The sequence below is a fragment of the Bos indicus x Bos taurus genome, chromosome 22, assembly GCF_003369695.1.
Source record: "Bos indicus x Bos taurus breed Angus x Brahman F1 hybrid chromosome 22, Bos_hybrid_MaternalHap_v2.0, whole genome shotgun sequence".
Taxonomy (NCBI): domain Eukaryota; kingdom Metazoa; phylum Chordata; class Mammalia; order Artiodactyla; family Bovidae; genus Bos; species Bos indicus x Bos taurus.
In genome coordinates, this window is record NC_040097.1 from 4130532 (window position 1) to 4156654 (window position 26123).

The window sequence follows — 26123 nt, forward strand, 5'->3', positions numbered from 1 at the left end:
ACTACTGCTATAAAAAGGAATGTCATCAGGTGGCCAGGAGAGGGTGGCGATGGGGTGGATTGGGGTGATTTCTGAGGGTCGGGAAGGTGTTTCCTTAGCAGAGCCTTGCCACTCCTTAAAAGCCCTGCACCTTCACAGCTGTGGTCTTGTGTCCTGAACACTGGGCAGGGAGGACAGCAGCCGTCAGCACCAAGGACAGCAGCCTGGGGGGGGTGGCTTGGGGGGCCCTCCAGGGTACCTGTCATTTGATCAGCCGTCAGCACCAAGGACAGCAGCCTGAGGGGTGGCAGGGAACTGCCTTTCTGCTGCCACCTGCACCAGAGGGCCCTTGACAGGGAACCTGTCATTTGATCATAAGCCTCGTCTTCCGTCCTCAGGTTTACAAAGAAAGTAGCATGTAGAGCCACCGTTTTAGTTGCCGTCTACTGCAGACCAGCCTCACCCGAGTCTTTCAGGTGTAAACGCAGATCCCAGCCCCCTTCTACAGACAGAGCAAATAGCAGGGCCTGTTTCCCGTGTCAGTGGGCATCCTTTTGTTTTTGTCAGAAGGTTATTTTTATTTCCATATCCAGGTGATCTTACCCAGCTGAGCCTGACTTTGCCGTTTCCCCATTGTATCCCCATGTGAGGGAAGCATGGTGTCATATGATGAAGTTAATGGAAAGATGGGGTTTACTTGTTAGGAAATCACTTTACAGCAAGTGACCAAGAAACTCATTTGATTGTGAGTCAGCCCAAGTCTGCATTGCTCACTTTCCACAAATTTCTTCCTTTTTCTTCTACAATTTTTTTCCCTGGTTATTTTACAGAGGAAAACCCAATGAGCAAAAGTTTCTACTGTTATTGCTCTTTATGTCGTTTTTCAGTTTAACTGTGTGGTTTTTTAAAAGAGAAAATACATGGAAAATTTCATAAAAGTGTTGTTTTTTTTTTCACTGATTTTAAACTATTCTGTGACATTCCTATTTACCCCTTGAAATTTGAATGAACCATTTATGTTTAAAAGTTTGTGACCAGTTGGATGGTGCAAAGGACATTCATTGATATTTAAGGCAAAAATAAATCTGTGAAATAGTTTTTCGAGAACAAGGAACAGTTTCTGATGAGCGTTTTCTCCTTGTCCTGTTTTTAGGCCTTCTTCCTGGTCTATGCGCTGGGATGTCTGAGTATTTACTATGAAAAGGTAAGGTGTTTTATTCACACAATCCACTTAAAATTGCCTGATGCCAAAAGCACGTTGTAATCCTTTTCATATTGCTTTACTCCAAGTGTATCTACTTTCACTGGATAAAACTGGAATTGAATTTTTTTTCTCTAAGTTTAGTCTTTGGATCCTGAATTGGAACTGTTCAGGCAAAAAAAGCCAACTTTGACCCTTTGAGACTAAATTTCATTCCCAGATCCTAGGAGAAGAGCAGTGTCTTTATCTGATGATCAGAAAATCCGTGAGAATGGTACTGAAAATTAACAGCAGAAACGAAAACCGCCTGTGCTTAGCACCCGATTCAGTGAAGGTTGTGAGTCAGGTACCTCACACGCGGTACTTCTGGGCCTTATCTCCGTGCGTGAAGAGTTTTACAGATGAGGTAACTGAGGCTCAGGAAACGAGCCACTCACAGGGTCACGCAGCTGGTCTGGTTAGAATTAGCATTTGAACTGATGCCGGGGCAGCTCCGAAGCCCAGAATTTTGTGCTGTAGCCTGCTGCCCTTGGAAGATCATTAATCCTGTTTCCAGTGAAGGAGCTGGGGGCGGTGGGAGGTGAGAGTTCACCGCACACGTCTGTACTTTTTGAATTTTGGACCTTGTGAATACAACACCTCTTCAAAAAACCTCATGAAGTTAAAATCAAGGTGAAAAAGGTAAGCAGAACATCAGACGGGAGAAGTGAATGAAGTTGCTCAGTCGTGTCTAACTCTTTGCGACCCCATGGACTGTAGCCTACCAAGCTCCTCCATCCATGAGATTTTCCAGGCAAGAATACTGGAGTGGGTTACCATTTCCTTTTCCAGGGGATCTTCCCAACCCAGGAATTGAACCTGGGTCTCCTGCATTGTAGGCAGACGCTTTACCATCTGAGCCACCAGGGAAGCCAGGAGAACGTGTATTTTATTCTGTCCTTGGGAGCACATGTCTTATCACTCAGCAGATTCTAACGCCATAAATCTTTTTCACGAGTATTCCCGTGGTTTGGGAATGGGTGTGTGGCTGGCGGGTGACTCCTTTTCTCAGGTGGCGGCCCTTCTCAGCCCGCCCTGCGTCCTCCCCTGGGCCCTCGCCAACACTCGTCAGGACGTGCCGGCTGCTGAAACGCGGCGGGCTGTCCAAGTCAGAGTCCAGCCTTCTCCACCAGACTCTTGCTTGTTGTGGGGGGATGGATTTGAAGACCACACGCATATGGAGTTTCCACTGTAGGAACAACTGGTTTGGGGGTTTTGTTTTTTGTTGTTTTTTTAAAGAAGAAAAAAAGTCTCAACTTTAGCTCATGTTTATAGTATTAAGATCTTAGGCCGAGACAAACTGATCAAGTCTTATTGAGTGACTGAGCTGTAAACCAAATAAAGAATGGCTCCTTTTACTCAAGGCTGAAATGAAGCAGGAAGCTTCTCACACTTCCCTGGTGCTTCGTGTGGTGGTTTTGAATTGATACGTGAGAATGTTATCTCATGGTATCGTCAAACGAGCAGTTGGATTATTAATTTGTGCTGTGGGATTAATTACCTAGTTTCAGAGACTAAATGGAGTATCTTTTCTTTTAAGGCTTTTACAGAATTCACTTTTTGCATTTCTGAACGTGGCCCACCGTACTGTAGCTACCCGTCAGGGTCTCTACATGCTGAAACGTGCGCCCTCGGCTTTGGTGGGCCCCGGCCCAGCCCCGTTCCTCTGGCTGGGCTGTTCTCTCCCAGCACCGTGTCCACTGCCCTTCCTGCCCTCACTTGGCTGCTCCCTGTCTCCAGAGTGGCTGTCTCGGGGGGGCTTCGCCCAGGTCCTCTGTGACTGTGCTGTCCAGTAGAAATATGATGGGAGCCTCACACGAGAGCCTCATGCATAATTTTTAATTTTCTAGTAGCCACACTGAAAAGGTTTTTATTATTTTTAGTCAGCTGAAATTGATGTATATAGTTTATTTAACCGAACATATTTAAGACTACTGAGATAGTCTTAACCCGACATATTTAAACTGCTTCTCTTTTGCATATGAAGTTTGCATTCTCTTTTGTGTACAAAGTCTTTGAAACTCACTGTGTGTTTATGGCAGTTCAGGGGAGTGGCTGGCGGCCGCCACACTGGACATCTTGGGTCTGTATCTTCCAGCTAAAGCCCTTCATCGTGGGCACCATCTTCAGCTCACATTTGGTAGAGATGCTGTTGATGCGCTGGCCAGGTGACCGGTGGGTACACGCATAGTAAGTAATGCCTGGTCTTCTCCCACCAACCACAGGAGCCTTTGACGATCATGAAGCTCTGGAACGCTTTCTCCACAGTTCAGCCCACGTTCAGGACGACCTACATGGCATACCATCACTTCCGCAGCAAGGGCTGGGTGCCCAAGCCTGGACTTAAGTACGGAACAGATTTGCGTAAGTGATTCCTTGGCCTCGCAGGCACGTGAACCAGGCTTAGGGTCCGGGTCAGATCCCGGGGCGAACATCAAATCGGCTGTGTGTGGTTGCTGTTTTTTCCTGAGGTGCTGTCCTCCTCCTGGCTTAGATAAGAGCGTTTGGATGAGGGTGGAGGGTATGTTTTTCCCTCTTGTCTGCTCTGAGATCTTAAAAGAGAGTCCACAGCCCCCACCCCCACCTCTCATTAGTTTGTGATCCTGTGATGAAGGGCGGTCCCTTGTCTTCTGGGAGAGTTTCGTTTGGCAAATTATGTGTTGCTGCTAAGTCGCTTCAGTCGTGTCCGACTCTGTGCGACCCCATAGACAGCAACCCACCAGGCTCCTCCGTCCATGGGATTTTCCAGGCAAGAGGACTGGAGTGTGCAGTTACCACTAATAATCATGGTGTACTGGTGATGGTAGTGACAGCAATCATTTCTTGAGCCCTCACTGAGTGCCAGGCGTTCGACATTCATGACCTCATTTAATCCTAACAGCAGTTGTACGAGACTGGTGCTCTCGAGCCTCATTTTTCTGATAAGGAGACTGCAGTTGTGGTAGAAAGGGTCACCTGCCCCTAAAAGTCTCCAGGGCGAGTATCAGAGTACTGCACTCTGAATGCTGGAACCCAGGCTCTTAGAAACTGCATACGGCACTGCCTCCCTGCTCTTTATTTAAAGGAAGGAGTTGGGGCCCGGCAAGCACCCCATTCACCAGAATATTGCTGAGGGTCTCGTGTGAGCCAGGTCTTCTTAGGTGCCAGGAACACCCAGGAGCTGCCTGGGTGGGCACGCTCCTTACATGCTGGGAGGGGGACAAGCAAGCAGACATACAAATATGCACTGTAATTTCAGGGTACTGAGAAAAACAGAGTGGAATAAAGGGACAGAGAGTAAAAGGAAGGTAGATGGTTAGGAGAAGACTCTGAAAAGATGTGCCCCAAACACCAACAACTCAAGTGCAACCCCAGTGAAGGAACAGGTCCCCTGAGAGTGTAGGGAAGAACCCCCGGGGCCCAGGGGAGTAACCCTTTGCAGAGGCGCAAACGCCCCGAGGCAGGAACGAGTCCAGCAGGTCTCAGTGCGTCCAGAGCGCCGGGGTCCGTCCCCGGGGAGAGTCAGGCTGGGGGAGATCACGTGGGCCCTGGCACAGACTTGGGATGTTATTCTGCCTATTGGAAGTCTGAGGGGATCTCAAGCAAAGGAGTGACTTATATTTAACGACTCGATTCAATAGGACCTTTGCTTTGTTACTAACAGATGGTGGGGTTAGGGTGGGACGAGGGGAGCAAAAGGTGGAAGCAGAGAGAGGAGTCAGGGAAGCTGACCTGACCAGCCTTGCAGATGGAATAGGAAGTAGGGTCTGGGGGAGGAGAGGAGTTCAGGGTCACGCCTAGATTCTTGGATTTATGTTTTGGACATAGTAAGTCAACTGGGAGTGGGGGGAGGGGGAAGATGCTGTGAAGATGAACAGTTCTGGAGCCCAGGAGGAGTGGGGGGAGGGGGAAGATGCTGTGAACATGAACAGTTCTGGAGCCCAGGAGAGCCTCGAGGTACACTCTTGCCGGGGGCTGGTTGCATCACTAGGCCTGGGCACGTGGGCGAAGGTCCTTGGGACCCCCTACCGCAGGGGTCCCCAACCTCCAGGATCGAACGCCTGGTGATCTGAGGTGGAGCCGATGTACTGATAGTAGAAAGATGTGATGTACGTGAGTCATTCCCAGACCCCACCGGTCCATGGAAAAACTGTCCTCCACGGAACCAGCCTGCAGTGCCAGAACGTTTGGGGGCCGCTGCCCTCCAGCACTGCTGCTCCTGATAAGCCCCTGAAACTTTGCCACATCCACCCAGTGGGTGCTTCCTGGGAGCTCTTGAGAATTGTATGTGAGGTGCAAACAAAGATGTCAAGGTGTTTGAGAGGACTCCTGTGACGTCATGGCCCCTGAGGTCTACAGCCTCGATCATGTACTGCTCCATGTATTTTTGAGCCTTTCCTTGTTAATGCACAAAGAAAGCCAGTTCAGTCTTTTAAATCAAGTGCTCTAACATCAAGTGTGCTTAACCTAGAATCATAAGATGGTATTCGAGGGGCCCCAGGCACCCCCCCCAGAATTTTATTCAAAATTGCATGTTTGTAAATGGGTGCATTTTTCTGCGTCCAGAACGGGTGGTGGTGGTTGTTCAGTCTCTAAGTCATGTCCGACTCTGCGAGCCCATGGACTGCAGCACACCAGGTTCCCCTGTCCTTCACTGTCCTGGAATCTGCTCAGATTCATGTCCCTTGAGTCAGTGATGCTGTCTAACCATCCCATCCTCCCTTCTGCTTTCATTAAATTCTCAAAGTGGGTCAGCAATATATATAAAGCTAAGGAGTGCCCACCCCTCTAAGATAAAGGCTCCTGTTGTTTCTTCCGGGCCTGGGTTTCAGGTACAGATGTCCTAACTCTGGGTCACCACGTGAATGATCAGGATGACCTTGAGCTTAGCTTGCAGAGTCACCCACAGGTCATGGCACTTAAATGAGGTGAGCCTGTGGCCTGGCCATCACTGGCTCCCGCCTGCCCTCTTCCTCCCTGGGGAAGAGCAGCCGCCCAGGCTGCACACTCCGCAGGCCTTGGCCAGTGTGCTTGGTGAATGGGTGAAACATGAGCGGGATTTTCCAGCCAGCAAGGCCACAGTGACGCACTCAGAGGCAGCGGGGTGACGGAGAGTCTCTTTGGGGCTCGTGGCCAGCTCAGTGTCTTGCTGCCTTTGTGACCTCAGAAAGGTTACTGTGCCTCTCAGCTTCCGGTCACTCATCGTGTAACATGGATACCATCATATTTATAAAGCAACATCTGTATAAAAAGTAAAAACAGAAAATTGCAGGGGCGGGGCCTCTGTCGAGTGTGGTATAAGCATACCTTATCACATGTGCTTTCAGTACTCAAGTCATCTTTGTGGAGGATGAGTAGAGAGAACTTGCTCATTTAAAAATAAACAGCCTTATAAGGATGGATGAAAGGGTGGACAGATGGACAGACTTTTTAAAAAGGAGGAAAATCCATCCACTGCTGTTTCCCAGCTCCCCAAGGCCTTTGCCCTGCTGGGGGGTGTTTTATGCACTTGGAGACGCTCGTGTGGTTACTGTGAGCCCAGGTCCTGGCCCAGCAGCGCCAGGAAGGGCGTCTTCAGGCCAGAGTCCGGGAGCTGTGCTGGCCAGCGGTGAGGGATGTGGCCCCCCGACCTTGGCCCCCGCCCCAGGCGCAGCAGTAGGGTGCTGCCTGTGTCTAACACTGCTGTTTTCCTTTGGAAGGCTGGCAGTGTGAGACCACACATACGCTAGAGCTGCCGGCACAGGTAACACCCAGGCATGCTGCCTTCACAGTTGTTCCTGCTCACAGAGGCAGGGACTCACGACAGAGGGCCGCTGTGAAACTCAGGGAGACTCTTCCCTGGACTAAGTCCTGTGAGTCCAGTTTCACTCCAGCAGCAGCACGTGGAACGGGCAGCACAACCTCAGGTCAGGCACAGCTGCCCGGCCGCTTGACTGTGAATGCCCACGGCAGACAGCCAGGCCAGGAGCCACGCGAGAGCCCTTCCTCACCACATCCTCATCCCCCTGCGAGAGCTCCTCATTACACGTCCCCATCCCCCCGCGAGAGCCCTTCCTCACACACCCACATCCCCCCACGAGAGCCCCTCCTCACCACATCCCCATCCCCTGCAAAGCGCCCTTGGCTGCCGGCTCCATGGCCACCGTCAGCTTGCCTGTTGCTTTTCTCCTCCCATCTCGTTTCATCTTCACGCTCCATGAGGCTTGTGGCGCTCACCTCCTCCTACAGCCGAGGAAATTGAGGTTTCAGAGGGTCAGGGCAGTCACCAAGGGTCCCACAGCTGGTTGTTGTCATTCAGTCATTCAGTCGTGTCCAACGCTTTGCGACCCCGTGGACTGCAGCATGCCAGGCTTCCCTGTCCTTTACTATCTCCCAGAGTTTGCTCACATTCATGTCCATTGAGTCAGTGATGCTATCCAACTGTCTCATCCTCTGTTGCCCTCTTCTCCTCCTGCCTTCAGTCTTTCCCAGCATCAGGGTGTTTTCTAATGAGTCGGCTCTTCACATCGGGTGGCCAAAGTGTTTCAATGAATCAGTCCTTTCAATGAATATTCAGGGTTGATTTCTCTTAGGGTTGACTGGTTTGATCTCCTCGCAGTCCAAAGGACAAGAGTCTCGGTTCTCCAGAACTATGGTTCAAAAGCAGGAATTCTTCGATGCTCTGCCTTCCTTAAGGTCTGACTCTCACATCCATACATGACTACTGGAAAAGCCATAGCTTTGACTAGACGGACCTTTGTCAGCAAAGCGATGTCTCTGCTATTTAATACTCTGTCTAGGTTTATCATAGCTTTTCTTCCAAGGAGCAAGCATCTTTTAATTTCATGACTGTAGTCACTGTCTACAGTGATTTTTGGAGCCCAAGAAAATAAAATCTATCACTGTTTCCACTTTTTCCCTTTCTATTTGCCATGAAATTATGGGACCAGATGGTTGATTTTAGTTTTTTTAATGTTGAGTTTTAACCACAGTTGGTAAGTACAGAGATTAGGGCTCTTTATGACTCAGTTCCATGTAGTTCCCACCATAGCTAAGTAGAGTTGCCAGCCAGAAAGCCAAAACACCAACTTGAGGATTTTTATTTTTGTCCTAGACATGCAGTTGCTGGTGGCCTTAACCCAGAGTTCTAGTTACTCCTGAGCCTCCTTCCCACCCATTTCAGTTTTGGATTCACGTTGACTGTTTGGTCACGTGATTTCACAGCTCCCTGCAAATTAGAAGTTGCAAATCGGACAAAATATGGGAGCCATGGGAAGCCAGTAGACAGCATGTCCAGAGCCCAGAGAACCATCACGTGTCATGGAGAGCTGGCAGCTGGCTCTGCCCCGGGGAGAGGCATCAGGGCCCCCGTGCCCTCACCCTGCAGGGAGGAGTGCCTTCATCCCATCTCTTCTCCAGTCGTTTCCTAAGCCGCCCTCTTGGCTTGTTTTTCCTACTGACTGTGTTTTTGTTAACATCGTCCACATTTGTACGTCTAATCCCTGTTAATTCATAAGTGGTTTTGGACACAGCTCCTCAGAAGATTCTCCTCCGTAATTATGAAAGTGAAGTCACTTAGTCGTGTCCGACTCTTTGTGACCCCATGGACTGTAGCCCACCAGGCTTCTCCCATCCCTGGGATTTTCCAGGCAAGAATACTGGAGTGGGTTGCCATTTTATAACACCACATAATACCTAAGGGAAATTGGAGTTATTCATTAGCATCATCTAAGTATTCAGTCCGTCTTTTCAGTTTCCCGCTTGTCCCCACAGTGTTTTCTGTGACTGTTTGGGTTCTAATTTTTTTTTTTTGACAGGCTGCACTCGAGGTTCATTTATCACACGGAGCACTTATCCATCTTATAGTTTCCTAGGGAGGCCATAAGAAATGACCACAAACCGGGGCCCATAAAGCCGCAGAAGGTCCGGAGGCCAGGAGCCTCAAACCGCGGTGTGGGCGGGGCCACGCCCCCTCCGCCCCTCCCCTCATCCAGGTTCCGGTGGCGCCAGGCGTTCCTTGGCAAGTGGCTGTGTCGCTCAGTCTCTGCAAAGTTCCTTCTTCCCAACACGATCACATTCACGGGATTGGGATGCAGACGTGTCTTTGGGGGCCACCATTCAACCAGCACTGCAGTCTCTTCAGTCTCTCTTCATCTAAGAGCCCCTCCACCTGCTGGTTTTCTGTGACTTCGACTCGTGAAGTCCTGTAGGATGTCCCACAGTCTGGGTAGGTCTGATCACTTCCTCGTGGTTAGGGGTTAGGCTCAGGCTCACCAGTTTTCAGCCGGCACAGGTGATGTGTGTCCTTAGGGGCCATGTCCAGGAGTGGATGGTGTCAGGTTGTCCTGCTGCTGGTGAAGCCGCTTGTTTGCTAAGCTGGTTGTTGTCAGACGTCTACATTTTCCCTTTTGTAGTTCACAAGTGTTTATAGAGTGAGACTGAGTATCTGGTACCCCGGTAGTTACAGTGGTGCCCCGAATTAATTATTGTCCTTGTCACCATTTTCACCAGTTATTGCCCTCCACCGTTCATTCCACACGTCGCATCCTCTCTTCTCTGTGTTCCTTCAGACTTTATTTTAAATACCCAGTATCCCTTAGACTTCTGAAGTTTTCATCTTTTCTACTTGGAGGCCTTTCTGTAAAACTCTTTCCCTTTTTTGCTCTGGATGCACTGTTACTATGGTAATGACTGTTATCACAGGTAACTTTTCAAGCACCTCCACCTACATTACTTTCCCCGATTCCCATAAGGAGATTGGAACATGGGTGTCATTGTGTGGTCTCGGCACTGCTGAACCTTGAACAGGGGTCTGATTGATGCTGTGTTCGTGCTTCTAACCCTTGAGGTGTACCTCCATCGTAGTCAGACATCCGAAGGGCCCGAAGTAGGGGGTCAGACTTTCTTTCAAGCTGTGTCATCTTCCAGTTGAGTCTCATCCATGAAGGGTGTGTAACTGATCAGAGATAATGGCATTTGAGAACTGAAAGAGATCTTAATTTCCCTTCATGTCTTCATTTTATGGCTTCGGGGACCGAGCCTCAGAGAAGTTAATGACATGCTTAGAGCCCCACAACTGGGAGTGGCAGAGGTCTGAACGAAGCAGAGCCCCGAATTCAGCCTCATCCTAGTAGGGGGTCTCCTTCCACTGCACCACAGCCCAGAAGTTGAGAAATGGGTGTTTAGACATTAACTTCCGTTTGGACCCTTACCCAGTGAATTTGAGCTGACTTGCCAAATAATTTAAATATGATTTAAATCAGAATTCTGTTCATAATAAGGAAATACAACCATGAGAAGTAGAGGTGGAGGGTTGCTGTATCATCAGTAGGGTCTTTCACCCATTCTGACCTCATGGTGCTGGAGCCAAATGGAAACGTGATTAACTACAGGATCGATGTGGCCCAGAAGGAAAAGTTCTATCAGTTCCTCAAGGGAACAAAACTTTTCTGCCTTGGTTTTTCCAAGAGCTCATGGATATAATTGTGTTAGTTAAGGTAGTGCCTGCAGCTATGGTTGCCCCAGATTTCAGGGGCTTAGCGAGCACTTGAAGTTAATTCTGTTTCTGTGAAATCCAAAGCTGGTATCCAGATGGTGGTTGGACCAACTCCCAAAGGGGCTGCAGGAGCCTGGCTTCTTCATGTGGCCCCACGGGCTTCACGCGGCTTCAGAAAGTGACAGGCACAGGCTTGGTGTCTGCGAGGGCTTCAGGGCCAGCCCAGAAGGGCCCATGATGCCCATGTCAGGAAAAGGAGCAGACGGGTTTGGTAGGCAGATGGCTGCGCCCTATCTTGCTTGAATTTGGAGTTCATTTGTGGGGTGTGGGTGGGACGAGGGCATTAGGGTCTCGACAACAGATTTGCTTTGCTAATTGCATTCTGTTCCAGGGAAAAAACAGTTTGGGTTTTGAAACTAGACCAGAGGGAGTGCTGCAGATCACCCACGTGCGGAGCACTGGGTATTCATGTCCCTTTGAGGATAGAAAGCACTTCATCAAGTAATAAAATGAGAGTTTGATTTCGAGTGGTCATGCATTTTCTTTTTCCTTTGCAGTGCTGTATCGAAAAGGCCCTCCGTTTTACCATGCAAGGTTTGGAGTGATTTTTTTTTTTTCTGTTGGAGTGCAGTTGATTTACAATGTTGTGTGGGTTTCAGGTGTACAGCAAAGCGATTGATACGCGTACACATATATTCTTTACTTTTTAGATTCTTTTTTCGTATAGGTTATCACAGAATATTGAGTAGAATTCCCTGTGCTATACACTAGGTCCGTGTTCATTATCTGTCTTATACAGAGCAGTGGGTGTGTGTTCATCCCAAGCTCCTGATTTAGTGGGGTGATTTTTAAATAAGGTGATGACTTAAAGGGACAGGAGGAAATTTCTGAGCTCCAGTTTAATTTTCAGAGGCACACGATTCCTCCTGGCCTAATAGGAGTCAAATTCCTCTGGTCTAATAGGAATCAATACTATATGTCTGTACCTTGTACATTAATGTCCTTACACTATAAAACAAATAGGTCAGGATAGTACACATTGAGTTAATCTGTATAGTTACTAATATAGAGTAATTGTTCATCTTCATATCAGTGAATGTTAGTATCTAAACAGGTGAGTGAATTCACAGCTTTCATGTTGAGAGAGAGATTCCTGTTCCTTTCCTGTAATTGCTGAAATCAGGCTGACTGTCTGTGATGTAAAGTATGAGTTTTTCATTAAAATATTTTTCCCAGGCGTAGTTTAGGGGAATTCAGGACCAGATGATGTATGCTTCTGTCTTCTGCATTGTCGTTCTTGGTAGGACAGAGTTCTTTTTAAATGGGTTGCCATCATGCTTTTCATTTCTGGAATGCGCCTACCGTGTTTTCCAGTTACTCCGTCATCGTGGAGCTGGTGGACGACCGTTTCCAGGGTGCTCCTCGCAGACCTCTCAGCTGGAGGTCCCTGGCTGCCTTGAGCAGAGTGTCAGTCAGTGTCTCCAAGGTAACAGCATCAGCTTTGGGTCACATGTCACTTAAACGGTTGGATCTTCATATTAAATGTTTCGGAAGCATGGAAGTCATCTGTGGGCACTGCAAGCATTTGTGCCAGCGGAGCTCTAGAAGCTGGCCCTCCTCTCATGCCCTCCCCTCTGCCCCAATCCAGGGACTGAGCCCCGAGGTTCCCCATGGGCATGGGTGTCAGCGAGCCTTGCCTTCCTTCCCGGGGGCAGGACCCACCAGCACGTGCTCAGAATCCAGCCACACACATTCACAGATGACTCAGAAAACATGGACACGTTTGTTTCCACAGGTAGCAGGTCTCTCAGAGAAAGAAAGGGAATTAATACTTATCACTGAACACCTCTGATGACCCCACCCATAAGAATAAGACCCAGTTTCCCCCTCAGTCAGTCTCTCCCATCAGGGAGCTTCCATAAGCCTCTTATCCTTCTCCATCAGAGGGCAGACAGACTGAAACCACAATCATAGGAAACTAGCCAACCTGATCACATGGACCACAGCCTTGTCTAACTCAATGAAAGTGTGAGCGATGCCGTGTAGGGTCACCCAAGATGGACAGGTCATGATGGAGAATTCTGACAAAATGTGGTCCACTAGAGAAGGCAATGGCAAACCACTTCAGTAGTCTTGCCTTGAGAACCCCATAAACAGTATGAAAAGGCATAAAGATATGACACTGAAAGGTGAACTCCCCAGGTCAGTAGGTGCCCAATACGCTACTGGAGATCAGTGGGGAAATAAATCCAGAAAGAATGCAGAGATGGAGCCAAAGCAAAAACAACACCCAGTTGTGGATGTTACTAGTCATAGAAGCAAGGTCCAGTGCTGTAAAGAGCAATATCGCATAGGAACCTGGAATGTCAGGTCCATGAATCAAGGCAAATTGAAAATAGTCAAACAGGAAATGGTAAGAGTGAATGTCGACATTTTAGGAATCAGTGAACTAAAATGGAGTGGAATGTGTGAATTTAACTCAGATGACCATTATATCTACGACTGTGGGCAAGAATCCCATAGAAGAAATGGAGTAGCCCTCATAGTCAACAGAAGAGTCTGAAATGCAGCACTTGGATGCAGTCTCAAAAACGACAGAATGATCTCTGTTCATTTCCAAGGCAAACCATTCACTATCACGGTAATCCAAGTCTATGCCCCAACCAGTAATGCTGAAGAGGCTGAAGTTGAATGGTTCTATGAAGACCTACAAGACCTCCTAGAACTAATACCCAAAAAAGATATCCTTTTCATTATAGGGAACTGAAATGCAAAAGTAAGAAGTCAAGAAACACCTGGAGTAACAGGCAAATTTGGCCTTTTAGTACAGAATGAAGCAGGGCAAAGAACGCACTGGTCATAGCAAACACCTTCTTCCAACAACACAAGAGAAGATTCTACACATGGACATCACCAGATGGTCAACACCGAAATCAGATTAATTATATTCTTTGCAGCCAAAGACGGAGATGCTCTATACAGTCAGTGAAAACAAGACCAGAAGCTGACTGTGGCTCAGATAATCAGTTCATTATCCCAAAATGCAGGCTTAAATTGAAGAAAGTAGGGAAAACCACTAGGCCATTCAGGTATGACCTAAATCAAATCCCTTACGATTATACAGTGGAAGTGAGAAATAGATTTAAGGGACTAGATCTGATAGACAGAGTGCCTGATGAACTATGGACGGAGGTTCATGACATTGTACAGGAGACAGGGATCAAGACCATCCCCAAGAAAAGGAAAAGCAAAAAAACAAAATGGCTGTCTGGGGAGGCCTTACAAATAGCTGTGAAAAGAAGGGAAGCGAAAAGCAAAGGAGAAAAGGAAAACTATACCCATTTGAATGCAGAGTTCCAAAGAATAGCAAGGAGAGATAAGAAAGCCTTCCTCAGTGATCAGTGCAAAGAAATAGAGGAAAACAATAGAATGGAAAAGACTAGAGATCTCTTCAAGAAAATTAGAGATACCAAGGGAATATTTCATGCAAAGACGGGCTCAATAAAGGACAGAAATGGTATGGACCTAACAGAAGCAGAAGATATTAAGAAGAGGTGGCAAGAATACAGAGAAGATCTGTACAAAATAGATCTTCACGACTCAGATAATCACGATGATGTGATCACTCACCTAGAGCCAGACATCCTGGAATGTGAAGTCAAGTGGGCCTTAAAAGCATCACTATGTTCAAAGCTAGGAGAGGTTATGGAATTCCAGTTGAGCTATTTCAAATCCTAAAAGATGATGCTGTGAAAGTGCCGCACTCACTATGCCAGCAAATTTGGAAAACTCAGCAGTAGCCACAGGACTGGAAAATGTCAGTTTTTATTCCAATCCCAAAGAAAGGCAATGCCAAAGAACGCTCAAACTACCCCTCAATTGTACTCATCTCACACGCTAGTAAAGTAATGCTCAAAATTCTCCAAGCCAGGCTTCAGCAATACACGAACTGTGAACTTCCTGATGTTCAAGCTGGTTTTAGAAAAGGCAGAGGAACCAGAGATCAAATTGCCAACATCTGTTGGATCATCAAAAAAGCAAGAGAGTTCCAGAAAAACATGTATTTCTGCTTTATTGACTATGCCAAAGCCTATGACTGTGTGGATCACAATAAACTGTGGAAAATTCTGAAAGAGATGGGAATACCAGACCACCTGACCTGCCTCCTGAGAAACCTCTATGCAGGTCAGGAAGCAACAGTTAGAACTGGACATGAACAACAGACTGGTTCCAGATAGGAAAAGGAGTACATCAAGGCTGTATATTGTCACCCTGCTTATTTAACTTATATGCAGAGTACATCATGAGAAACACTGGGCTGGATGAAGCACAAGCTGGAATCAAGATTGCAGGGAGAAATATCAACAACCTCAGATATGCAGATGACACCACCCTTATGGCAGAAAGTGAAGAAGAACTAAAGAGCCTCTTGATGAAAGTGAATGAGGAGAGTGAAAAAGTTGGCTTAAGGCTCAACATTCAGAAAACGAAGATCATGGCATCCAGTCCCATCATTTCATGGCAAATAGATGGGGAAACAGTGGCAGACTTTATTTTCCTGGGCTCCAAAATCACTGCAGATGGTGATTACAGCCATGAAATTAAAAGACGCTCACTCCTTGGAAGGAAAGTTATGACCAACCTTGACAGTGTATTAAAAAGCAGAGACATTACTTTGCCAACAGAGGTCTGTCTAGTCAAGGCTATGGTTTTTCCATTAGTCATGTATGGATGTGAGAGTTGGACTGTAAAGAAAGCCGAGTGCTGAAGAATTGATGCTATTGAAGTGTGGTGTTGGAGAAGACTTTTGAGAGTCCCTTGAACTACCAGGAGATCCAACCAGTCCATCCTAAAGGAGATCAGTCTTCAGTGTTCATTGGAATGAATGATATTGAAGCTCAAGCTCCAATACTTTGGCCACCTGATGCGAAGAGCTGACTCATTTGAAAAGACCCTGATGCTGGGAAAGATTGAGGGCAGGAGGAGAAGGGAACGACAGAGGATGAGATGGTTGGATGGCATCACTGACTCGATGGATATGAGTTTGGGTAAACTCAGGGAGTTGGTGATGGACAGGGAGGCCTGGCATGCTGCAGTCCACAGGGTCACAAAGAGTTGGACACGACTGAGCGACTGAACTAACTGAACACCTTATGTCTTCTCTCACCACCCTGTTGTTATCCAAAGGGTGAGGAGTCAGTGTTAGGGAGGTCTGGTGATAAACCCGTGCTCACGCAGCTCGTGTGTGGAACCGGGATTCAAATCCAGGGCCCCGTGAGCTCCCGGCTTGTGTTCGCTTCCATCCCACTCCCGGCAGGGTAGGAGGGACGGTTCACCCTGTACCAGGACTACAAGCAATGAACTTGCAGTGTCCTCTGTAAGTAGTTCCAAGTTCCCTGTCCCGCTGCTGGAGGAACGGGCAGCCCTGGGGGAAGGGCCAGCGGGAGCCCACGGCAGCTGCCTGTGTGCAGGCTAAGCTGCTGAGGCTTTAGCCTTTGAAAGTAGCTTTGTCCTGTAGAATTAGGGGTCTGTGCTGACTGCAGTGTTGAGCACTTTAAACGCTGTGTCTGTGGTCACTGTATGTGCTGTGTTTGCATTCGCCTGCCGTGTCAGTGATGACCAGATGGCAAATCTTCAGTTTAGAATGCCCGGTTATATTCCTGCGGGGAAACGGACATGCTTGTGAGTTGTGACGGGGTGGAGGGGGCCCACGTTTCTTGCACACGCACTCGGGTTTGTATTTCTGTTTGGTGCAGTACGGAGTTTGTATTTCCTTGTCTCCTTAGGAACTTATGCTGTGCTATTTGATTAAACCCTCCACCATGACTGACAAGGACATGGAGTCACCCGAATGTATGAAACAAATTAAAGTTCAAGTAAGTGAACTCGGAGCCAAGTTGATGTTATCTGGAAGGCTCTGCCCGTCGCGCTGTGTCTGTCCTCTGGAAGGTGTGGGCCCCAGACAGGACAGGATCAGCGCCTCCCCTCCGCCCTCCGAGACTCTTCCCTGCTGAACCCAGCCTCGCTCCCCCTCAATCCCGTGGCCCTGCAGCCTCGATGCCCTCTGGTTTCTGTCCCCAGCGCTCAGCCAGAACCACCTGCACTGCTGGCCTGGGGCCAGCCTGGCCTCTCCTGGTGCTCAATCCCTAAGACATGGGTCACGGACAGCTTGCTGCCCCACTGAACTTCTGGTTGGCTCTGGGGCCTGGGCCAGGCTGAGGCTCCCCTATCTTCCTGGAGGGTGTTTCTCTGCTGGGGCTGCCAGTCCACCCTCCAGTGGCCCAATCTTGGTTAATATTTCTGTCCCTCCTTGTTCCTGCCCCCCACGCCCTGCTGGAGGCCTGCGGAGTCTGTCTCCAGGGCCTCATCCGGCTGTTTGTCCTTACTGTGTCCACAGGGTTAGCTTTTCAGTAAATACCACTCCAGCCCCTGGAGTCCCTTCTCTGTGCTGACCCAGACACACCAGAGCCGTCACGGACCCAGTTTTGTGTCAGACGTTGGGTTCACACCAGCGCTCCCTGTTCCTGAAATGTGCTGCCAAACAGCTACCGCTGCGGCCAGGGGAGCTCTTAGAATCCCAGGGTGCTGCCCGTAGGTGTTGTTTCCACGCTGGGTTTGCCACATTCACGTTCCTCCCACGTTTAGTTGAAAGAAACAGGAGCAGGTACCGTCCCTGTACAGACAGGCAGCTGTGAAACATCCCTGTGATGCCGTGTGTCTAGCGTGTTCGTGTATTTCTGCTTCCAAAATTCAGCCACCTTTGTGTTTGGATTGGTTCCAGGAGGTGATTCTCAGCCGCTGGGTCTCTTCACGGGAGAGGAGTGACCAGGACGAACTTTAACAATTCAGCCTCAGGTTTCTAATCTCACTGGCAGATACCACTGAGCTTCCCGCATAAACCAAATTCAGGCAAGGTAAAAAGTCCTTTCGTGGTGATCGCCCTTAATGTAAAAGTTGTAAAGGGCATGGCGCTCCCAGCACCAGAGAGTGTTAGTATTTTAAAAGTTACAACTCACGGAGGAAATTGGCCCTGTGCAGGGACCACAGGTTCTGTCCTTGGATTGCTCGCTCACCGACCCCCAGCCTCTCGCCCTGGCACCTCAGCGGTTCTGGGAGGCGGACTCTCCCAGCAGCAGGGAACTTCCATTAGTCTCTGATTTTACCTGAAACGGTGGTTTCACAGCAGGCGGCTCAGCCCTGTGCACCTGCCTCTTGTTACCCACATCAAGTCTGTCCTGGAGGAGGGTGCTCTGAACAGGTCTCAGCTCTCCAGGAACTTCAGCCAGTTACCCCAACACGGAAAATTCCATGTACTGTCTTCCAAGGATTGCTGTGTCATAAGAAGAATTTTAAAACAAGTTACCTCGTTATTTTTCAGTGACCTCATGGGCGGGCGTGTTGTATAGAGCACACAGCAGTATGGGCTAGAGGAGAGTTGTATATTGCTTCACCCAACTTGTTACGAAATAAAAATATGTGGTGAGAAAAATGAATCGAGGTGTTTGGTGAGTGTGATTAATATTTCATAAAACACACTAGACGAAGTAAGTAAAATTACGTTGTTTAAAAAAAGGAAAGGAAAACATAATTGTGTAGATGACAATGAAGAGTGTTACCTGAGGGCCAGGAGTGAGTCGGGATGAGTGGGCAGGGCCAGTGAGCAGTGTCTGAGATTCAGTACCCAGATCCACGCCCCTGGTGGGAAGGCTTCTCCTTGGCACTGACTACCCTGGAAGCAGACAGTTAAGAACCATCTCTGGAAGCCATGAGATGGGAAAACCAAAGCAGGCCTGTTTGCATTCCTCTTACCTCGGTGTTGGAGCTCCTGATGACTGAAGTTCTGCTTGAGGCTGTGTGTGCCACACGCTGCTTCTCTTCTGCTCCTGATCCTACTCTCGAAGCCAGATGGTTAAGTCTGCGTCTTCCAGATTTGGCGTCCAGATGATGGAGCTCTGTTCACCCCCTCCCCACTTCAGACCAGTAGTGCCCAGTGTGAAAGCACTCTTTGTTCTTAATTAGTAACAGGACAAGTTGGTCAGCATTTTTATCATCCACCTTGCTTACTCCAGGCTCTCTTAGACATAGACTTGGCTTTGAATCATCACTTTCTCGAAACCTTGACAAGTCAGCAAAAAAATTTCCAGAGCCGTCTCCTTCCTATTTGGTTTATCCTTCATGAGGCCGTTTCTTTCCAAGCCTAATCAGGGCATTGAATGCCTTAATGGTAGACACTCTTGTCGTCATGAATCCTTCACCAGAGGATCATCCCCCTCTCAGCTCTCCAGATACTGTGTCATCAGTTAATAGCCTCGAAGATTGTGGTGACTCCTTGGAATAAAGGCTCCAGAAAAGGTGTAGGAAAGCGTGAGGACCACAGTTATGACTTGTAACTGAAAGCTCCGGAAGGATGCCTGCAAGCCTTGAGGGAACGATTCTGCACCATTGTATATGGTTTGAACACTGGGAAACCAGCCGTGCACTCTGAGCATCAGAGGAAGATCCACCAGCCAAGGTCAGAGACAGCCCTGGAGTAGATCCACCAGCCGAGGTCAGAGACAGCCCTGGAGTAGATCCACCAGCTGAGGTCAGAGACAGCCCTGGAGTAGATCCACCAGCCGAGGTTTGACACAGCCCTGGAGTAGATCCACCAGCTGAGGTCAGAGACAGCCCTGGAGTAGATCCACCAGCTGAGGTTAGACACAGCCCTGGAGTAGATCCACCAGCCGAGGTTAGACATAGCCCTGGAGGAGACACGCCAGCCGAGGTTAGAGACGGCCCTGGAGTAGACACACCAGCTGAGGTTAGAGACAGCCCTGGGGGAGATATGCCAGCCGAGGTTAGAGACAGTCCTGGAGGAGTTACGCCAGCTGAGGTTAGAGACCGCCCTGGGGGAGATACACCAGCTGAGGTTAGAGACAGCCCTGAGGGAGATACACCAGCCGAGGTTTTGGTTTACATCACCCTCAAAGTCTCCAGCTGAAAGCAGGATCAGCTTACCTGTGGAAGCGTTAGACCTAACGCCTCTTTCTTACCTTCTGAAATAAATGTACAAGATGGCATTTGTTTGGAGTAGGAAATGGCAACCCACTCCAGTATTCTTGCCTGGAGAATCCCATAGAGGAGTCTGGCAGGCTACAGTCTATGGGGTCTCAAAGAGTTGGATGCAACTGAGCATACATATGCTGTGACTTTTTTTTTTTTTTTTTTTAAGTTGAGTTTCATCAAGATAGGAAGTTGGCTCTGTGATACAACCACCTTCAGCAGTTTCTGGGGTTTGCCACTGCAGCCTGCCCACCCGGCCTTCAAAGCATCAGACTCACATGCTTCTTAAATCTCGCAGGCCTTCCAGGATAGCTTAAAAACCAAAGTCTGTCACCAGATCCTCACTCCGCGTCGCTTTTCTAACTCGCCCTCTGAGCCAGAACGGGCTCAGCGGCATCATGCTGACTGGTTTGCGTCCAACTCGACCACTTACTGACTGTGAGACCCTAACTTTGGTTTCTTCATATGTTAAGAGGGATTAGTGTTACCAGCATACACACACAGTGGAACAGACTGTTCAGCCACAAAAAGGAATGGATACGGACCCGTGCTCCAACACAGATGGACCTCAGAAACATTATGCCAAGTGAGAAGCCGACACGAAAGGTCACATACTGTGTGATTGCAGTCATAAACACAAGTACATACATCCATACAGAACTCAGATTGGTGTGGTCACCAGAGCCTTCAGCGAGGGAGGGATGGGGAGGAACTGGTTAGTGGGTACGGACTCTCCTTTCGGGGTGATGAAATGTTCTAGAACCAGATAGAGCTGCTGGTTGTACGACACTGAATGTGCTGCTGCTGCTGCTGCTGCTGCTGCTGCTGCTGCTGCTAAGTCGCTTCAGTCGTGTCCAACTCTGTGTGACCCCCTAGACGTCAGCCCACCAGGCTCCCCCGTCCCTGGGATTCTACTAAATGCCATTAAATTGTTCAGAGTTTTTATATCTTTGTATTTTACATAAAAATAAAAGTTAAATATCATTAACATGATGTGAATCTCACCTCAGTGAAAGAAAGTAAGAATAATGATACAATGTTACTGGGAATTCCCTGGCAGTTCCGTGGTTAGGACTTGGTGCTTTCACTATTGTGGGCCCAGGTTCAGTCCCTGCTCGGGGAACTAAGATCCTGCAGAAGCCGTACACCGTGGCCAAAAACAAGAATGATGTCACTGACCCCAGCAGGTTGCTGGAGGATGCGGTAGGTCGATCTGTGCCAGGTTCTTGAGCTCAGCGCCTGGCCTGCAACACCCTTCAGTGCTTTGCAGCTGTGAGGGTTCATTTGGGGGTGGGGGAGTAGCCGCATCTGTAGAGCCACAGTGCACCCCATCCGTGACGGCTGTGATAATACTTGTTGATGATGGTTACCATAGGTGATCCTCTTAGCTGCAGTTCTAGAAGCTGGCCTTTCCTCATCTCAGCTCCAGACTGTGAGGGAAAATGATGGCATCTTTGCCATCCCTGTCCTAGAGTTCCCTCATAAAGAGATTCAGTTCTCTTAAAAAAAAAAAAAAAAAAAAAAGAGGAGCTAAGATGGCGGAGGAGTAGGACGGGGAGAACACTTTCTCCCCCACAAATTCATCAAAAGAACATTTAAACGCCGAGTAAATTCCACAAAACAACTTCTGAATGCCGGCAGAGGACATCAGGCACCCAGAAAAGCAACCCAAGTCTTCGAAAGGAGGTAGGAAAAAATATAAAAGACAAAAAAAGGACAAAAGAGGGAGGGGTGGAGTTCCGTCCCGGGAAGGGAGTCTTAAAAAGAGAGAAGTTTCCAAACACCAGGAAACCTTCTCACTACCGAATATGTGCCAAGCCTTGGAAGCACAGAGGGCAACATAACAGGGAGGAAAAATAAACAAACAATTAAAACCTGCAGATTGGGAGCCCTACGGTAACTCCCCCAGCGGAGAAGCAGCGCAGACACCTGCACACGCCACTAGCAAGCAGGAGCTGGGCAGGGAGGCATGGCACGGGCTGCATCGCTTAGGGTAAGGATCTGGCCTGAATACCCCGAGCGCTATCTGAGTGAAATAATTTGGGCTAGCAAACCAGACTCTGGGATATCTACCACGCGAAAAGCCAGCCCTAACCTAAGACACCGCCAGGCCCACACACGGAACAAAGGACTGAACAGAGATAGCCAGTTGCAGACCATCCCCCCACCCCACCCCCACCCCCCCACCCCCTGCCGGTGACAGGCAGCCAGAGCCGGAAGGGGGCAATCGCAGCCCCAGAGAGACATTATCTATAAAACTGTCAGCAGGCTTTTTTGCTAACTAAAACTTCTTGGGGGTCTAGACAATCAACATCCGCCTGAGAAGGTGTGCCGGTTGTACACCTAGATAACCAAGCAGCAGGGAGGTGATAAGTCGCAGCAATCGCGCGCGCCAAACACCTCATCACCTGAGCTGCTCGGACCTGGGAGGTGCAAGCAGCCCAGGGCCAGCCATGGATGGTTCCCGGCGATGCAACCTAGAGCCTGAGCAGTGTGGGCAAGGAGGCTACACGTGCCATGAGCGGGGGCAGACCCAGTGTGGCTGAGGCACTGCGAGCACACGCCAGTGTTATTTGTTTGCAGCGTCCCTCCCTCCCCACAGCGCGACTGAACAAGTGAGCCTAAAAAAAAAAAAAAAGTGTCCACCACCGTCCCCTTTGTGTCAGGGCAGAAACCAGACACTGAAGAGACCAGCAAACAGAAGAAGCTATAACAGAGGGAACCACCTTGGAAGCTACAGGCAATAGATTAAAACCCTGTGATGTTTTATCAATGGTGCTGTATAGAAGGAGAAGTTTTGAAGCTACTGTAAAAATAAGACTGATAACTGGAAGCAGGAGGCTTAAGTCCAAACCCTGACTCCAGGGAACTCCTGACTCCAGGGATCATTAATTGACAGGAGCTCATCAAACGCGTCCATACCTACACTGAAACCAAGCACCACACAAGGGCCAACAAGTTCCAGGGCAAGACATACCAAGCAAATTCTCCAGCAACACAGGAACACAGCCCTGAGCGCCAAGATACAGGCTGCCCAAAGTCACCCCAAAACCATAGACATCTCATAACTCATTACTGGACACTTCATTGCACTCCAGAGAGAAGAAATCCAGCTCCACCCACCAGAACACTGATACAAGCTTCCCTAACCAAGAAACCTTGACAAGCCACCTGTACAAACCCACACACAGTGAGGAAACGCCACAATAAAGAGAACTCCACAAACTGCCAGAATACAGAAAGGACACCCCAAACTCAGCAATTTAAACAAGATGAAGAAACAGAGGAATACCCAGCAGATAAAGAAACAGGATAAATGCCCACCAAACCAAACAAAAGAGGAAGAGATAGGGAATCTACCTGATAAAGAATTCCAAATAATGATAAGTGAAATTGATCCAAAATCTTGAAATCAAAATGGAATCACAGATAAATAGCCTGGAGACAAGGATTGAGAAAATGCAAGAAAGGGTTAACAAGGACCTAGAAGAAATAAAAAAAGAGTCAATATATAATGAATAATGCAATAAATGAAATCAAAAACACTCTGGAGGCAACAAATAGTAGAATAACAGAGGCAGAAGATAGGATTAGTGAACTAGAAGATAGAATGGTAGAAATAAATGAATCAGAAAGAAAAAAAGAAAAACGAATTAAAAGAAATGAGGACAATCTCAGAGACCTCCAGGACAATATTAAACGCTACAACATTCGAATCATAGGGGTCCCAGAAGAAGAAGACAAAAAGAAAGACCATGAGAAAATACTTGAGGGGATAATAGTTGAAAACTTCCCTAAAATGGGGAAGGAAATAATCACTCAAGTCCAAGAAACCCAGAGAGTCCCAAACAGGATAAACCCAAGGCGCGAAACACCCCAAGACACCTATTAATCAAATTAACAAAGATCAAACACAAAGAACAAATATTAAAAGCAGTAAGGGAAAAACAACAAATAACACACAAGGGAATTCCCATTAGGCTAACAGCTGATCTTTCAATAGAAACTCTTCAAGCCAGGAGGGAATGCCAAGACATACTTAAAGTGATGAAAGAAAATAACCTACAGCCCAGATTATTGTACCCAGCAAGGATCTCACTCAAATATGAAGGAGAAATCCAAAGCTTTACAGACAAGCAAAAGCTGAGAGAATTCAGCACCACCAAACCAGCTCTCCAACAAATACTAAAGGATATTCTCTAGACAGGAAACACAAAAATGGTGTATAAATTCGAACCCAAAACAATAAAGTAAATGGCAACGGGATCATACTTATCAATAATTACCTTAAACATAAATGGGTTGAATGCCCCAAACAAAAGACAAAGACTGGCTGAATGGATACAAAAACAAAACCCCCTGCATATGCTGTCTACAGGAGACCCACCTCAAAACGGGGGACACATACAGACTGAAAGTGAAGGGCTGGAAAAAGATTTTCCATGCAAATAGGGACCAAAAGAAAGCAGGAGTAGCAATACTCATATCAGATAAAATAGACCTTAAAACAAAGGCTGTGAAAAGAGACAAAGACGGTCACTACATATTGATCAAAGGATCAATCCAAGAAGAAGATAAAATAATTATAACTATATATGCACCCAACACAGAAGCACCGCAATATGTAAGACAAATGCTAACAAGTATGAAAGGAGAAATTAACAATAACACAATAATAATGGGAGACTTTAATACCCCACTCACACCTATGGATAGATCGACTAAACAGAAAATTAACAAGGAAACACAAACTTTAAACGATACAATAGACCAGTTAGACCTAATTGATATCTATAGGACATTTCATCCCAAAACAATGAATTTCACCTTTTTCTCAAGTGCACATTCTCCAGGATAGATCACATCCTGGGCCATAAATCTAGCCTTGGTAAATTTTAAAAAAATTGAAATCATTCCAAGCATCTTTTCTGACCACAGTGCAGTAAGATTAGATCTCAATTACAGGAGAAAAACTATTAAAAATTCCAACATATGGAGGCTGAACACGCTGCTAAATAACCAACAAATCACAGAAGAAATCAATAAAGAAATCAAAATTTGCATAGAAACGAATGAAAATGAAAACACAACAACCCCAAACCTGTGGGACACTGTAAAAGCAGTTCTAAGGGGAAAGTTCATAGCAATACAGGCATACCTCAATAAACAAGAAAAAAGTCAAATAAATAACCTAACTCTACACCTAAAGCAACTAGAAAAGGAGGAAATGAAGACCCCAGGGTTAGTAGAAGAAAAGAAATCTTAAAAATTAGGGCAGAAATAAATGCAAAAGAAACAAAAGAGACCATAGCAAAAATCAACAAAGCCAAAAGCTGGTTCTTTGAAAGGATAAATAAAATTGACAAACCATTAGCCAGACTCATCAAGAAACAAAGGGAGAAAAATCAAATCAATAAAATTAGAAATGAAAATGGAGAGATCACAACAGACAACACAGAAATACAAAGGATCATAAGAGACTACTATCAACAATTATATGCCAATAAAATGGACAACGTGGAATAAATGGACAAATTCTTAGAAAAGTACAACTTTCCAAAACTGGACCAGGAAGAAATAGAAAATCTTAACAGACCCATCACAGGCACGGAAATTGAAACTGTAATCAGAAATCTTCCAGCAAACAAAAGCCCAGGTCCAGACGGCTTCACAGCTGAATTCTACCAAAAATTTAGAGAAGAGCTAACACCTATCCTACTCAAACTCTTCCAGAAAATTGCAGAGGAAGGTAAATTTCCAAACTCATTCTATGAGGCTACCATCACCCTAATACCAAAACCTGACAAAGATCCCACAAAAAAAGAAAACTACAGGCCAATATCACTGATGAACATAGATGCAAAAATCCTTAACAAAATTTTAGCAATCAGAATCCAACAACACATTAAAAAGATCATGCACCATGACCAAGTGAGCTTTATCCCAGGGATGCAAGGATTCTTCAATATCCACAAATCAATTAATGTAATACACCACATTAACAAATTGAAAAATAAAAACCATATGATTATCTCAATAGATGCAGAGAAAGCCTTTGACAAAATTCAACATCCATTGATAAAAACTCTCCAGGAAGCAGGAATAGAAGGAACATACCTCAACATAATAAAAGCTATATATGACAAACCCACAGCAAACATTATCCTCAATGGTGAAAAATTGAAAGCGTTCCCTCTAAAGTCAGGAACAAGACAAGGGTGCCCACTTTCACCATTACTATTCAACATAGTTTTGGAAGTTTTGGCCACAGCAATCAGAGCAGAAAAAGAAATAAAAGGAATCCAAATTGGAAAAGAAGAAGTAAAACTCTCACTATTTGCAGATGACATGATCCTCTACATAGAAAACCCTAAAGACTCCACCAGAAAATTACTAGAACTAATCAAT

The 26123-nt window shown here is 47.1% G+C and overlaps 1 protein-coding gene and 1 non-coding gene across 12 annotated transcripts in view; one reads left to right on the forward strand and one right to left on the reverse strand.

Annotated features, from left to right (window-relative positions):
- Positions 1 to 18166, forward strand: part of LOC113880949 (peroxisome proliferator-activated receptor gamma) — a 217488-nt gene extending 199322 nt beyond the window's left edge. For all 11 annotated transcript variants that reach the window (XM_027523652.1, XM_027523651.1, XM_027523654.1 and 8 more), the window contains 6 exons: positions 1133 to 1183; positions 3445 to 3583; positions 11231 to 11267; positions 12048 to 12159; positions 16460 to 16549; positions 17455 to 18166. In XM_027523652.1, the coding sequence (XP_027379453.1) occupies positions 1133 to 1183; positions 3445 to 3583; positions 11231 to 11267; positions 12048 to 12159; positions 16460 to 16549; positions 17455 to 17514 (489 nt within the window). In that variant the 3' untranslated portion in view covers positions 17515 to 18166. The remainder of the gene's footprint in view (positions 1 to 1132; positions 1184 to 3444; positions 3584 to 11230; positions 11268 to 12047; positions 12160 to 16459; positions 16550 to 17454) is intronic.
- On the reverse strand, positions 2018 to 2089 carry TRNAC-ACA. Its single transcript has one exon. It is a non-coding gene; the product is annotated as a tRNA-Cys (tRNA).
- Positions 18167 to 26123: the final 7957 nt, after the last annotated feature.